At 38.4% G+C, this 14,432-nt stretch overlaps 1 protein-coding gene across 1 annotated transcript in view; it reads left to right on the plus strand.

The window, feature by feature from the left end:
- Positions 1–14,432, plus strand: part of Pdk1 (Phosphoinositide-dependent kinase 1) — a 47,004-nt gene that overhangs the window by 5,313 nt on the left and 27,259 nt on the right. Inside the window, exons 4-8 of the mRNA XM_071671861.1 lie at positions 1,729–1,809; positions 2,366–2,408; positions 4,945–5,100; positions 6,492–6,636; positions 12,688–12,794. Coding sequence (XP_071527962.1) covers positions 1,729–1,809; positions 2,366–2,408; positions 4,945–5,100; positions 6,492–6,636; positions 12,688–12,794 — 532 coding nt within the window. The remainder of the gene's footprint in view (positions 1–1,728; positions 1,810–2,365; positions 2,409–4,944; positions 5,101–6,491; positions 6,637–12,687; positions 12,795–14,432) is intronic.

Genomic DNA, 14,432 nt, shown 5'->3' on the forward strand with positions numbered 1-14,432 from the left:
GTTGTTTGCTGATGATGCAGCACTGTTGGCTGATTTGGGTGAGAAACTGCAGAAGCTGGTGACTGAGTTTGGTAAAGTGTGTGAAAGAAGAAAGCTGAGAGTAAATGTGAATAAGAACAAGGTTATTAGGTACAGTAGGGTAGAGGGACAAGTCAATTGGGAGGTAAGTTTGAATGGAGAAAAAACTGGAGGAAGTGAAGTGTTTTAGATATCTGGGAATGGATTTGGCAGTCGATGGAACCATGGAAGTGGAAGTGAGTCACAGGGTGGGGGAGGGGGTGAAAGTTCTGGGAGCATTGAAAAATGTGTGAAAGGCGAGAGCATTATCTCGGAAAGCAAAAATGGGTATGTTTGAAGGGATAGTGGTTCGAACAGTGCTATATGGTTGTGAGGTGTGGGCTATAGAGTTGTGTGGAGGAGGATGGATGAGTTGAAAATGAAATGTTTGAGGACAGTATGTAGTGTGAGATGGTTTGATCGAGTAAGTAATGAAAGGGTAAGAGAGATGTGTGGTTGAGAGAGCAGAAGAGGGTGTATTGAAATGGTTTGGTCACGTGGAGAGAATGAGTGAGGAAAGATTGACAAAGAGGATACATGTCAGAGGTGGAGGGAACGGGAAGTGGGAGTCCAAATTGGAGGTGGAAAGATGGAGTGAAAAAGATTTTGATCGATCGGAGCCTGAACATGCAGGAGGGTGAAAGGCGTGCAAGGAATAGAGTGAATTGGAACAATGTGGTATACCAGGGTCGACATGGTGTCAATGGATTGAACCAGGGTATGTGAAGGATCTGGGGTAAACCATGGAAAGTTTTTTGGGGCCTGGATGTGGAAAGGGAGCTATGGTTTCGGTGCATTATACATGACAGCTAGAGACTGAGTGTGAACGAATGTGGCCTTTGTTGTCCTTTTCTAGTGCTACCTCGTGCATGCAACGGGGGGAGGGGGGTGTCATTTCATGTGTGGTGGGGTGGCGACGGGAATGAATAAAGGCAGCAAGTATGAGGTATGTACATATGTATATATGTATATGTCTGTGTATGTATATATATGTATAAGTTGAAATGTATAGGTATGTATATGTGTGTGTGTGGACATGTATGTATATATATGTGTATGTGGATGGGTTGGGCCATTCTTTTGTCTGTTTCCTTGTGCTACCTCGCTAATGCGGGAGACCGCAACAAAGTATAATAAATGAATATAAAATATATATATATATATATATATATATATTTTCCTATGAGTTCTTAGGGAAAATGAAACACGATAAGTTCCCAGGAGCACTTTTGTGTAATAATCACATCACCAGGGGAGATACAAGAAAGAAATGTAGTGTGCATTTTATCAATAATGGACTTCCCATGGCATGTGCTGTTTGGATAAGTTTATAATATATCCACAGAAGGTATAATATTTGGGAAAAGGTCATTTTGTGAAATGAATAAGTTTTGGACAGAAGTAGAGGCAACCACTCCATAAAGAGGACATATTTCCCTTAACATCAACAAACAGTTTTTGTAATGCAGGTGCTGGCGAAATCATTTGAAAATAAAAGCATGATATATTTTTTATATCAGGAACTTTCATTCACTTAGAAATTGCTAGAAATTAATGATTATTAGAACTGCTATATTGGCAGTTAAACATTTCTTGGGAGAATTGAATTTTGTCTCAGCAGTATGAAATGACGTTTTCTAATACATATATATTTTTTTATTACTTTACCAGAGCTCAAAAGCAATTGGAGATAAACGATCAGACAGGGATTTCATCTTTGGCAAGCTCATAGGAGAAGGAAGTTTCTCAAGTGTGAGTATTTTGTTATATCCTTCACCTAGTCAGAATTGAAGAGGGCACCCTCAGACAGCTGAGTGTTCTATTGTAAATTACCAGTTTTGAGATTTTGTTTTTTGTGCAGTTATCCTGCACAGGGTTCTAGGGCCTGAAGATACAGGAATGTTGGAGATGTGCATTAAACTGAAGGAATTGAGTTGAGGTGTTGGATGGGGAGTGTTAAAGGGCTGAAGTAGCCAAGGTAAAATCATTTAGTAGTCTGTGGGGTTTGGATGTAGTTCATAGACTTCAGTTTGATACACTTTGTGCGAGCTAGAAACTGTTGGTGTTCAGATTGGACCATGTGTGTATCTGTTCATGATACTATCTGTGTAGTGGGGAAGGACAGATAGGCATGAAAACGTAGATGTGTTTTTTCTGTTATTGAATGAAGACTTTTTATATCATATGATATGTGTTGTTACCAGTTAATGGTAATTCATTCTCCATATAATGTGTGGTAAAATAGACATGAATGATTTGAAATATACAAGACAGTATGAAGGTATTGAATTAATTTGTTTATTTTTAGGTTTACCTCGCAAAGGATGTGCACACAAATCAAGAATATGCAGGTAAGTTGTTATGTTTCACTTGCTATCCATTAAGATAATAGGCTCCACTGGTTGGTAGGTAAGAAGGTAGGTAGTAAATAGTATAATACATAGTATGATATACAGTATAAGAAAATATCATAGAAGGAGGTTAATGCTATGAGAAAAGCAACAAATGACAGCATAGGTGAAGGGGGTAAATTATGGAAGTTGTAACAAGCAGAGATGAGGCAAATAGAAGAATGAGTGTTTTGAAGGACTATTGAATGTGTTTAATTATAGGGTGTTTTGGACATGGAGTTTTGTGAAGTGAGAGGGTCAGCAATTCGGGTGATGAATGGAAAAGAGATGATGAAATTGAATTTCTTAAGAAAGAGGGTAACTTTCAGTGTGTGTAGGGCTTGTGATGAGCTATTCAAGAATTGGTGGAATGCTTGTATAGTGACATTAGATAAAGACTTGTTGATTGGTTATGATTTTCAGTGTGCTTAGGGCTTGTGATGAGCTGCCCGAGAGTTGGTGGAATACTTGTATAGTGCTGTTAAATAAAGGCAAAGATGACTTTGAATCATAGAGTTCTAAGTTTGTTAAAAGTAACTGGTAAGTTGAATGGGAAAATAATAATTGAGAGGGTGGTGGCACACACAGAAAATCAGATTAGGGAGGAAAAATGCACTTTCATAATTGATAGAGGATGTGTCTATCATTTGTTTGTATTGAAGAAATTATGTGAGAAATACTTAGAAGAACAGAGTGATTTAATGTGTCATTTATGTATCTGGAGAAAGTATGTGATAGATAGACTTTGTGGAAAGTTCTACAAATAAATGTTGTGGGAAGAAAGCTATTAAAGCAGTAAGAGTTTTTATCAAGAGGGTAAGGGACATGTGCAAGTAGCTAGAGAGGAGAATAAGTGGTTTTGGGTGAAGGTGGGTCTGTATCAGGGGTGTGTCATGTCACTGTGGCTGTTGATTTGGTTATGGATATGTACATGCATATATGTTTGAATATTTGAATATGTGTTGGACATCATGTCTTTCGTGCTTTAGCAAGGTAGTTTCAGGAAGAGTTGACTGAGTCTTTTAGGTTAAGCATGGCTCTTTATCCTGTTCAGTCTTTTAGAAAAAGATGATACAGATAGGCAGTTAATAGATAGATAGAAAAAAGATAATACAGGAGGTGGGAATTTTCAGCCTTGTGCTTCTACCCCTCAACCACCTTTTACAACATACCTAAGGCTTGTGGGGTTATGTTCTTTCTCTTTTCCCAGGGATTAGGGGATTATTCTAATTACAGTTCTCTAGATTTTTATCAGTAAAGTAAAGCTGTAGAATAATTGTGGGTGGGTTGGGCCATTCTTTCGTCTGTTTCCTTGCGCTACCTCGCTAACACAGGAGACAGCGACAAAGTATAATGAATACATAAATAAATCTTATCTATTTTCTTTGTAACACTATATGTATCATATGTCACAGATGGAGAAATTTATGGATGGAAGGTAGGAATAATAGAACTAGTCCCCATTTTCCCTTGTATTCCAGTGCCATTTCATTTATGTAGCTTTCAGTAGGGGACAAAGGAGAATTGAAGGTTACATGTAACTTCCATTTAACCATAATGAATTGTGCTTCTTGTACAGTTAGCTTATATTCAGACCACAAGGCCATTGCAGTGTTTTGGAGCAAAATGATGTAATGCTTTGTTTCAGAAAACTGTGATTGACAAGTACATCAGGTCCTCAACTTACAAATGGGTTTCATACCTGACCCTGTTTGTAAGTTGGGAAATATAAAAAGAAAATGCATAAAATCAAAATAGATGCCTATACCTGACTGTAAATATGTATTAGATAATGTATTCTAAAGTAGATATTGTTATTTTCTTTCTTTTCTTTCAAACTATTCGCCATTTCCCGCATTAGCGAGGTAGCGTTAAGAACAGAGGACTGGGCCTTTGAGGGAATACCCTCACCTGGCCCAATTCTCTGTTCCTTCTTTTGGAAAATTAAAAAAAAAACGAGAGGGGAGGATTTCCAGCCCCCCGCTCCCTCCCCTTTTAGTCGCCATCTACGACACGCAGGGAATACGTGGGAAGTATTCTTTCTCCCCTATCCCCAGGGAAAAGATATTGTTATTAGAACATCATATTAAGTAACACTTAAGGAAAAAAGATTCAGCTCTGCAGTTCTTAAGCACGAATGATTGATTTTATGTTGGGCTAGAAAGTAAATATTGTTTTTTAGAGCTCGTTCATAAGTACAGGTGTTCATTGGTCAAATGTTTGTGAATTAATGAACCCCCCTGTACATAAAATGAAGTTGTATGGAAGTGCCAATATTCTGTTTGGTTTGCTACTGTGTGTGTATGTGTAACAACTTGCTTAACGAGAGAGGGTTGCTAAATGTGTAACTTTCAAATCTTCTTTGTCAAAGTTCAGAATTAATTCTGGTCACATAGTAAATGATTTTCATGCTCAGACACCTTTTTTGTCATATGCAGGAAGTTATGAAGAATCTTAATGAGCATTGTTGTTTAATTTATATCTTCTTTTTTTTCAGTGAAGGTATGTGAAAAACAACTCATAATACGAGAGAAAAAGGTGCAGCAAATAACTAGAGAGAAAGATGTGATGAATTTGCTGAACAGTAACCAGAACCCCAAGGCTCCCTTCTTTGTTAAACTTTCCTATGCTTTCCAAGGGGAGTTCAAACTCTGTATCCTTTTTAATCTTATGAAATTGATTATGCACATTTGATACCTACGTGAACATAATGTTAAAGCTTACCTTAACATGTTAAAGCTGCTGTTTCAGAATCTTTGATGGTTGGTTGTGAGACACAAGAAATGAAGTGAGATATGTTGAATAGTGAGTGGTTAAGGAGGGTAGGGATTTCCAGTGTATCTGTAGATGATGAAGTGAATGTTGTGATATTAGAAATTGCGGTTAAAAGTTAAATTGCTTGAGTTTAAAGGAAGATCATAAAAGTGAATAGTCTTTTAGGATAGCATGGTTATGTAGAATGTATGGCAGGTTATAGGTTGGTCAAAAAGATATTAGGAAAAGATATAGGTTGTGAAAGAAATGGATAGATGTTGATATCATGAGGAACTGCTAAGATTACAGAAATGAATGACAGGAATGATTTGGGATCTAATGCATCAGAAGTATTTTATGCATGGTGATGGTGTGAATGAAGACATTGGTCACCCTTATTGAATCAACTTAGTGTGCATATTTGAAGAGAAAGAGACAGTATTATGATTGTGGAAGTTTTTCGTGTTTCGCTTCATTCTGAGCATTGCTTGAGGATGTACACAAATCATATTAGAGGTTGTATGAACCTGGTCTATATGTCTATCCATATATATATCTGATACCAGTTCCTTGTGGGAAAGCCCATGAAGGGTGTGGCCAAGGCAGTCTCCACTTATCCCAGTTCTTACATGCCTCCCTTGCACACACTATTCCATGCCTTTTTCCATTTCTCTTCCTCCAGTACTCTTCCACTCTATTTCCCTGATCTACCTAATGGAATTGATAATAGAATAGATAGATAAATAGATAATTAGATAGATAATTGACAGATAGTTAGTTGAAGGTACAAAAAGAAAGATAAACTGTAGAAGAGAGAATTAAGTGGGGCAAGGGTTATATTAGATGATGTCAGAGGAGTGATTGCGATCAAGTGCATTGGAGCTATTTTGTGTTTGACAGTGTTGTGAATGGAGACTGACTAATTTGATGAATCATATGGGCTTGCAGAGTGAAAAAGTAAGAAGCACTACATTGATGCAGAAGTTCATGCTTTCATGCACTTGATAAGATTGAAGATGTATGGTAAAATACAGAAGCTATATATGACTAATGAGCCCCATATTATGAGATTAGAGTAAAGGATAATGGAATATGGTAAGCTTCTTTGTTGTTTTAAGTGAACTTTTTTTTGTTTATCAGATACTTTCCTGATGAATTTTTGCAGGTTTATTATGTATTTAATAATAGTTTTTCTGATATGACTTTTGGAAGTAAAGAAACATTGAACCAAGATCACTGATTAAGATAGCTTTTTTTAAACAAAGTTGTATTCCTTAAGCAAAACTTCAGATTTTGTAATGACCTACTGTAAGAATGGTGAACTTTTGAATTTGATACAGAGAGTAGGTAATTTTGACAGAGAATGTGCAAGCTTTTATACAGCAGAAATTGTAAGGGCATTAGAGCACCTACATTCTTTAAACATCATTCATAGGTAAGTACGTAATTCTTTAGGGATTTAATATCAACGTATTTAAAATGATTAATGCTGTAGGCTTGTATTTTAACCCTTTTTGCATATGGCTTTAATATAATAGAAGTAGAAACACTTGTATATATATGTTAATATGATAGAAGTAGAAACACTGGTATATATATGCACCATACATTTATATTGTCTTTTTCTTTTCTTCACATTTGTTTGCTGTTTCTTGCGGTAGCCAGTAAGGCCTCGTTCTCTCACATCCATTCTCTCTCTGTTATTTGTAATGCTCTGAAACCACAGTCTGCTATCCACAACTTACTGTATGCTCAAGTGAGCATCCCTTGTTTCCAATTTGGCCTCTCCCTTCTTTTTGTCCCCTCCTTGTTTGACAAATAGATCCTCTTTGTTGACCTTTCATCATTCATTCTCTCCATATGTCCAAAGCATTTCAGCACACACCACTTCAACTCTGCCAGCCATACTTTTCTTATTACCACACCTCTCTTACCCTGTCATTACTTACTCAGTCAACCTCAAACATTTAATTTCTAACACCTACCCTTTTCTGTACTTTCTCATCTATAGCCCATACCTTGCATCCATGCAACATGTTTGGGAGTATTATACCTTCAGAAACCCATTTTCACCCTCAGTTATCCAAGAACTTTTGTACCCCACTTACCCTATGATACCTATGCCTTCCATGGTTCCTTTCACTTCCATTTCCACTCCCACTTCTTCCAAGCTCTCTCCATTCAAATGCACGCTCCAAATAACCTCTCCCAGTTCATTGCTGAATCTAATGATTTTTCTTTTGTTTATATTTACTCCCAATGTTTTTTGACATACATTCCCAAACTGAGACTGGCTTCTGCTGTTTCTCATCAGCAAAGGACAACTGACTCATCTCTGCTTTCCCCACCTGTAACAGACTGCATACCTGACTTCTCCAAGGCCCCTACATTCACCTCTCTCATTACCCCATATATAAACAGATAAACCATCACTTGCAATCACCCACCCTCCCCTCTACCTGCTCATGCACTTGACTTGCTCGAGTGTTAAATACTCCATGCTCCAGTAGGTTTCCTTCCACGTGAATCATATAGTTGTAGCACCTTCCATAGAGCACCTCTATCAGCCCTGCAATATGCTTTCTTGAGATCCATAGATGCCACATGCAAATCCTATTGTTTCTTTTAAGTCTTTCTCACACACATTCTTCAAAGCAAACATGTGATCCACATATCTTCTGAAAGTTGCACCATGAGTGAAAAGTTGCCTTTGGCAAGGCTGTACTCATTAATAGGGGAACAGTCTTGTCAAAGAACTTCTTACCTTGAAGGAGTCCACATTTCCCTGCTACTGGAAGTGGTGCAGCCTTGGGTTTCAGGAGACTTAAAAGAGGTCCTGGGTAACACCAGGAATCTTTTATAGGATGCTATGTGCTCTTGCTGAACTGAGTTAGAGCATATGAAGCAGCTGGGGAAACTATGAAAAGGTGTGTGGGGCCTGGTTGTGATAGGGAATTGTAGTTTTGGTATATTACACGTAACAGCTAGAGAATGGATTTGATCAAATGAGGCCTGTACTTTGTCTGTTCCTGGCACTACCTCATTAATTTAGGGAACAGTGAACAAGTCTGAAAAAAAAAGGTAATGATAATGATAATAATTATAATGATAATATAATAATGATAATGGTAATGATAATAATAATAATTATATTAATAATAATAGAAGTAATAATAATAATGAAAATAATAATCTACTACTACATCTACATATGTGATGCCTGTTCCAATTGGAACTCCCTCAAAGGGGTGGCCTTGGTAACAGAGTCTCCATAACTAAAGAGCTCCATTGCTGCTTCTTAACCTTTAGTGCCTCACCCTCAACAGGACACTGGCCAAGCGCAAGTCCGGTGCAGTGTTTGCAGAGGCTCCTACCTAATGTTCCTAATGACTGCTTCTATATAATGCTTCTACCTATTACTGCTACCTAAAGTTTTTACCTAATGCTCCAGCCTAAATGTTTCTGCCATAATAATGATAGTGATGATAATAATAGTCTTTTTTTCTTTCAAACTATTCGCCATTTCCCGCGTTAGCGAGGTAGCGTTAAGAACAGAGGACTGGGCCTTTGAGGGAATATCCTCACGTGGCCCCCTTCTCTGTTCCTTCTTTTGGAAAATAATAATAATAAAAAAAAAAAAAACGAAAGGAGAGGATTTCCAGCCCTCGCTCCCTCCCCTTTTAGTCGCCTTCTACGACACGCAGGGAATACGTGGGAAGTATTCTTTCACTCCTAACCCCAGGGATAAAATATATATATATTTATTTATTTTTATTATACTTTGTCGCTGTCTCCCGCATTTGCGAGGTAGCGCAAGGAAACAGACGAAAGAAATGGCCCAATCCCCCCCCATACACATGTATATACATACGTCCACACATGTATATGTAATGATAATAATAATAATGATATTTATTTTTTTTTTTTATTATACTTTGTCGCTGTCTCCCGCGTTTGCGAGGTAGCGCAAGGAAACAGACGAAAGAAATGGCCCAACCCCCCCCATACACATGTATATACATACGTCCACACACGCAAATATACATACCTACACAGCTTTCCATGGTTTACCCCAGACGCTTCACATGCCCTGCTTCAATCCACTGACAGCACGACAACCCCGGTATACCACATCGCTCCAATTCACTCTATTCCTTGCCCTCCTTTCACCCTCCTGCATGTTCAGGCCCCGATCACACAAAATCTTTTTCACTCCATCTTTCCACCTCCAATTTGGTCTCCCTCTTCTCCTTGTTCCCTCCACCTCCGACACATATATCCTCTTGGTCAATCTTTCCTCACTCATCCTCTCCATGTGCCCAAACCACTTCAAAACACCCTCTTCTGCTCTCTCAACCACGCTCTTTTTATTTCCACACATCTCTCTTACCCTTACATTACTCACTCGATCAAACCACCTCACACCACACATTGTCCTCAAACATCTCATTTCCAGCACATCCATCCTCCTGCGCATAACTCTATCCATAGCCCACGCCTCGCAACCATACAACATTGTTGGAACCACTATTCCTTCAAACATACCCATTTTTGCTTTCCGAGATAATGTTCTCGACTTCCACACATTCTTCAAGGCCCCCAGGATTTTCGCCCCCTCCCCCACCCTATGATCCACTTCCGCTTCCATGGTTCCATCCGCTGCCAGATCCACTCCCAGATATCTAAAACACTTCACTTCCTCCAGTTTTTCTCCATTCAAACTCACCTCCCAATTGACTTGACCCTCAACCCTACTGTACCTAATAACCTTGCTCTTATTCACATTTACTCTTAACTTTCTTCTTCCACACACTTTTCCAAACTCAGTCACCAGCTTCTGCAGTTTCTCACATGAATCAGCCACCAGCGCTGTATCATCAGCGAACAACAACTGACTCACTTCCCAAGCTCTCTCATCCCCAACAGACTTCATACTTGCCCCTCTTTCCAAAACTCTTGCATTTACCTCCCTACCAACCCCATCCATAAACAAATTAAACAACCATGGATGGGAATAATAATGATGATAATAATAATAATGATAATAATGATAATAATAGTAATATTGATAATCCCAAGGGCTGTGGGAGAAAGAATACTACTTACATATCTCTTGCATGTCGTAGAGGGCAACTAAGGGGCAGGAGTGGGGCCTGGAAATCTTCCCCCCCTGTATTGCTTTCCAAAAGGAAGAGCAGAGGAAAGAGCCAGATGATCTTTGACCCTTTATGGCTCATTCATCTCTTTTGGACATTACCTTGTGGGAAATATCAAACATGTATGAAAATTTTTAGTATGATAATATGAAGTGGAGAAGCATCCAAGGAAAACCATGGAAAGGTCTGTGGGGCATGGATTGGATAGGGAGTTGTGGTTTTGGTGGGAAATATCAAACATGTATGAAAAATGATAATATTGATAATGATATGCAGTGGATGAAGCAATCTCAGAAAACCATGGAAAGGTCTGTGGGGAATGAATTGGATAGGGAGCTGTGGTTTCGGTACACTACACATTTCAATTAGAGAATGGAGGTGAACGGATGTAGTATTTCTTCTGTTCCTAGCACTATGCTAACACAGGAAACGGCAGTCAAGTGTGAAAAAAATATGTCCCACTCTCTCTCTCCTTTTCATGTTAGTTGTCTAATATCTGATCCTTTTGGAAACTCCTGAAGAGGGTGGGCACTGCAAAAGACTCCATAACTGGTGAACTTCAGTGTTGCATTTTAGCCTTTTACTGCCTCACCCTTTACAGGCCACTTGCAGAGGGCAACTCTAACTTAGTTTTTCTAGAGGCTCCCACCTAATGTTCCTAATGCTAGTTCCTTGCATCCTGCCTAGTGATGTACTGCCAAGAATAAATCAAGAACTGCTTCAGATGCTCACCTTACCCAATAGCTTTCATGTATAATTCACTGAAACTAGAGTCCCCTATCCACAGTCAAGCCTCACAGACCTCTCTGTGTTAACCCTTGACCCTTTGTTATTCCCCAGTTCAGCCCATTGACGGCATGCTTCTTAATGTATACCCTGTCAGTCAAATTTGTACCGTCCCATGGACATTTGACACCCTCCTGCATGTTCAGGCCCTGATCAAAACCTTTTTTTATTCCATTTTTTACTTCTCTTTTTCGGTGTACTCATCCCCCTTGCTCCCTCATGTCAACCGTGTATATATTCCAATTCAGTCTAACTTATCCACTCCATATGTCCATACCATTTTAGCACACCCTCTTCACCTCTCTCTTATGCAATTGTTCCTAAGGCAACCAACCCTTCCCATAGCACATGGAATCCTAAAGTATTACATTTCCAGTTCAACCACCCTCTCTCATTCTTTTGCGTGGGTAAAGGTGGCTATAAGCAGGGCCCTTAGTAATAGCTTTCCATTTCAGAAAATTGTAGTTATTATTCCATTGTCATATCTAGGTTATGTATCTTTGGTTTAAAGGAAATATAGAAAACCAAACGTTTTATCATTTTCAGATAATTAAGAGAAATAGTGGAATGCATTAATACCAGCTAGTTGTTCTCACATTGCTATGTAAAACAGCAATAAACAGTAGCTACAAACTGTAATTTGTTGTCATGCACTCAGGGTCTCAGTATATTTATGAATTGATTCATTGTTGCTTCTCTTTTTTTTTAGGTACTGCTACACTCCTATACTATTCTTCATGAGTAATTGCTTGTTTGGGAGAATGGATTAGGATTGATTTTAAAAAATATGTGAATGAATTAATTTTTTTTGCCTATATGATATGGAAGGCTTGCATGCAAGTAGGATAGTGTTTCCTGCATAGTCATGACTGTGTAATTTCTTATATTTTATTTATTTATTTTGCTTTGTCACTGTCTCCCGCATTAGCGAGGTAGCGCAAGGACTGGTTTATTCAGGTTTCCTTATTTCAGTTTTGGAGTGCCTGGAAGTTTGTATTTTGAGTTGACCTATCTTTGATCTGAGGTAGCATTTTAAAGATTGTGTGCTGTCTTTTGAAAATATAGATGAGTCATGGATATATGTCACAGCAGTTAGTTTATTGGTTAATATAGGTGGGTTCCATACTATGTATCATTCAAGCAAGTTAAAGAGACTTATCCCTGTTGCTTGTACATTGTTTAAGTATAGAATGGAGTCTTATGTTTCAGAGCTGATTTTCTTGCTTCTGTGCTTTAATTTTTTCCATGTTTAGGGAGGTAGGTTTGATTTTTCAGCACTTTTCTCTAAAGTGAGTTTTGGTAATTAATGATTGCTTCTATTATGCAATAAGCAATGAAACTTTCAGAATTATAGAAATCTTCCGGAAGTGGTTCGAGGATTGCTGCTGGGTCTGTTTTATGAAAGCATGTAGATACGGTTACTTAGAATGCATGGAGATGATTCTGCATGTGCCACTCTGCTTTGGTTGTGTTGAATAGTGTAGGTATCAGTTGTAGACATGAGAAGGAAGTTTTTATTCACGTCTTAAATTTTATTCTTACAGGGACCTTAAGCCTGAGAATATTCTTCTCGATGAACGTATGCACATCAAAATTTCAGACTTCGGCTGTGCTAAAATTCTCAATAAAGAGGAAGCGGAAGGTGTAGATGGTGAGCTATTACTTTCATATTTGTTTCAGTTGAAGATATTTTTGATGGATGCTGATACCCTGTCACCTCATACATTGAGAAATATCTTTGAATCAGTATGACAAAACACAGATAGTTTATGTAGATCTCTTCTTTTATGCCCATATCCTTCAGGAATCCCCATCAAGGTGCTGGCCATGGCAAAAGAGTCTCCACTTATCCCTCACATATGCCATTCCACTCACTTTTTCCCCCATTTCTCTGTCTCCATATTTTTCTACTCTATTTCCCCATGTCTTCCCCTTATACCAACTCCTTTAATCATACTATCATAAACTCTATGTAAACTTCCCATCTTGCGTTTATTACAGATGCCCAACCACCTCAGAGTATGACATTGCACTCACTGCACAATTCATTCCTTTTGCATATCCTACCATACCATATTCTTCTCAAATTTCATTAAATTCTACAGCCTGGATTCTTGACCTTTGCATGTTCAAGCCTCGATCACTCAAAATCTTTTTCACTCCATCCTTTCATCTTCATTTTGGTCTCCTTATCTTCTTTGTTCCTCCATGTTTGATACATATATCCTCTTTGTGATGCAGGGTGTTTGGATCAAGTGTTTGCTTTAAAGAATGTGTTTGAGAAATACTTAGAGAAACAGATGGATTTGTATGTGATATTTATGGATCTAGAGAAAGCAATTGATAGGGTTGATAGAGATGCCTTTTGGAAGATCTTAAGAATATATGGTGTGAGAGAAAAGCTACTAGAAGCAGTGAAAAGTTTTTATTGGAGTTGAAAGGCATGTGTATGAGTAAGAAAAGAGAGTGAATTTTTCTAAATGAAGGGTAGTCTGTAGCAGAGATGTGTGATGTCACCATGTTTGTTTAATTTGTTTATGGATGAGGTGGTGAGGGAGGTAAATATGAGATTCTTGGAGTATGCAGTCTGTGGGGAATGAAAGGGCCTCGCAAGTGACTCAGTTGTTGTTTGCAGATGATACAGCGCTGATGGCAGATTTGAGTGAGAAATTGCAGAAGTTGATGACTGAGTTTTGAAAAGTGTGTGAAATGAAGTGGAGAATAAATGTGAATAAAAGTGAGGCTAATTAAGTTTAGCAGGGTTAAGGGACATGCCAGTTGGGATGTGACTTTTAATGGAGAAAAATTGGAGGAAGTGAAATTTTTTAAGTACTTGGGAGTGGACATGGCAGTGAATGGGACCATTGAAGTGAAAGTAAGTCATAGGGTGGGTAAGGGGTCAAAGGTTCTGGGAGCATTGAAGAATGTAGGGAAAGAGTGAATGTTATTAGGGAGGGCAAAACTGGGTGTGTTTGAAGGTATGATAGTCCCAACAATATTATATGGATGCAAGGGCATGGGCTATAGGCAATTGCTATATGGAGGAGGGTGGGCTGTGTTGGAAATTAAATGTATGAGGACAATATGTGGTGTGGGGGGTTTGATCAAGTAAGTAATGAAAGTGTAAGTTTTCCATGTCAGTGAATTAACACTAGGAACAGATGAAGAAAAGCTACATCTGCTCACATCCATTCTCCAGCTGTCATATGTAATGCAGTGACAGACCTTGCCAATGTTTTATCCTGGATGCTTAAAATACCCTAGTTCAGTCCACTGATTGAACATCAGC

Source organism: Panulirus ornatus, chromosome 17, assembly GCF_036320965.1.
Source record: "Panulirus ornatus isolate Po-2019 chromosome 17, ASM3632096v1, whole genome shotgun sequence".
NCBI classification, from domain to species: domain Eukaryota; kingdom Metazoa; phylum Arthropoda; class Malacostraca; order Decapoda; family Palinuridae; genus Panulirus; species Panulirus ornatus.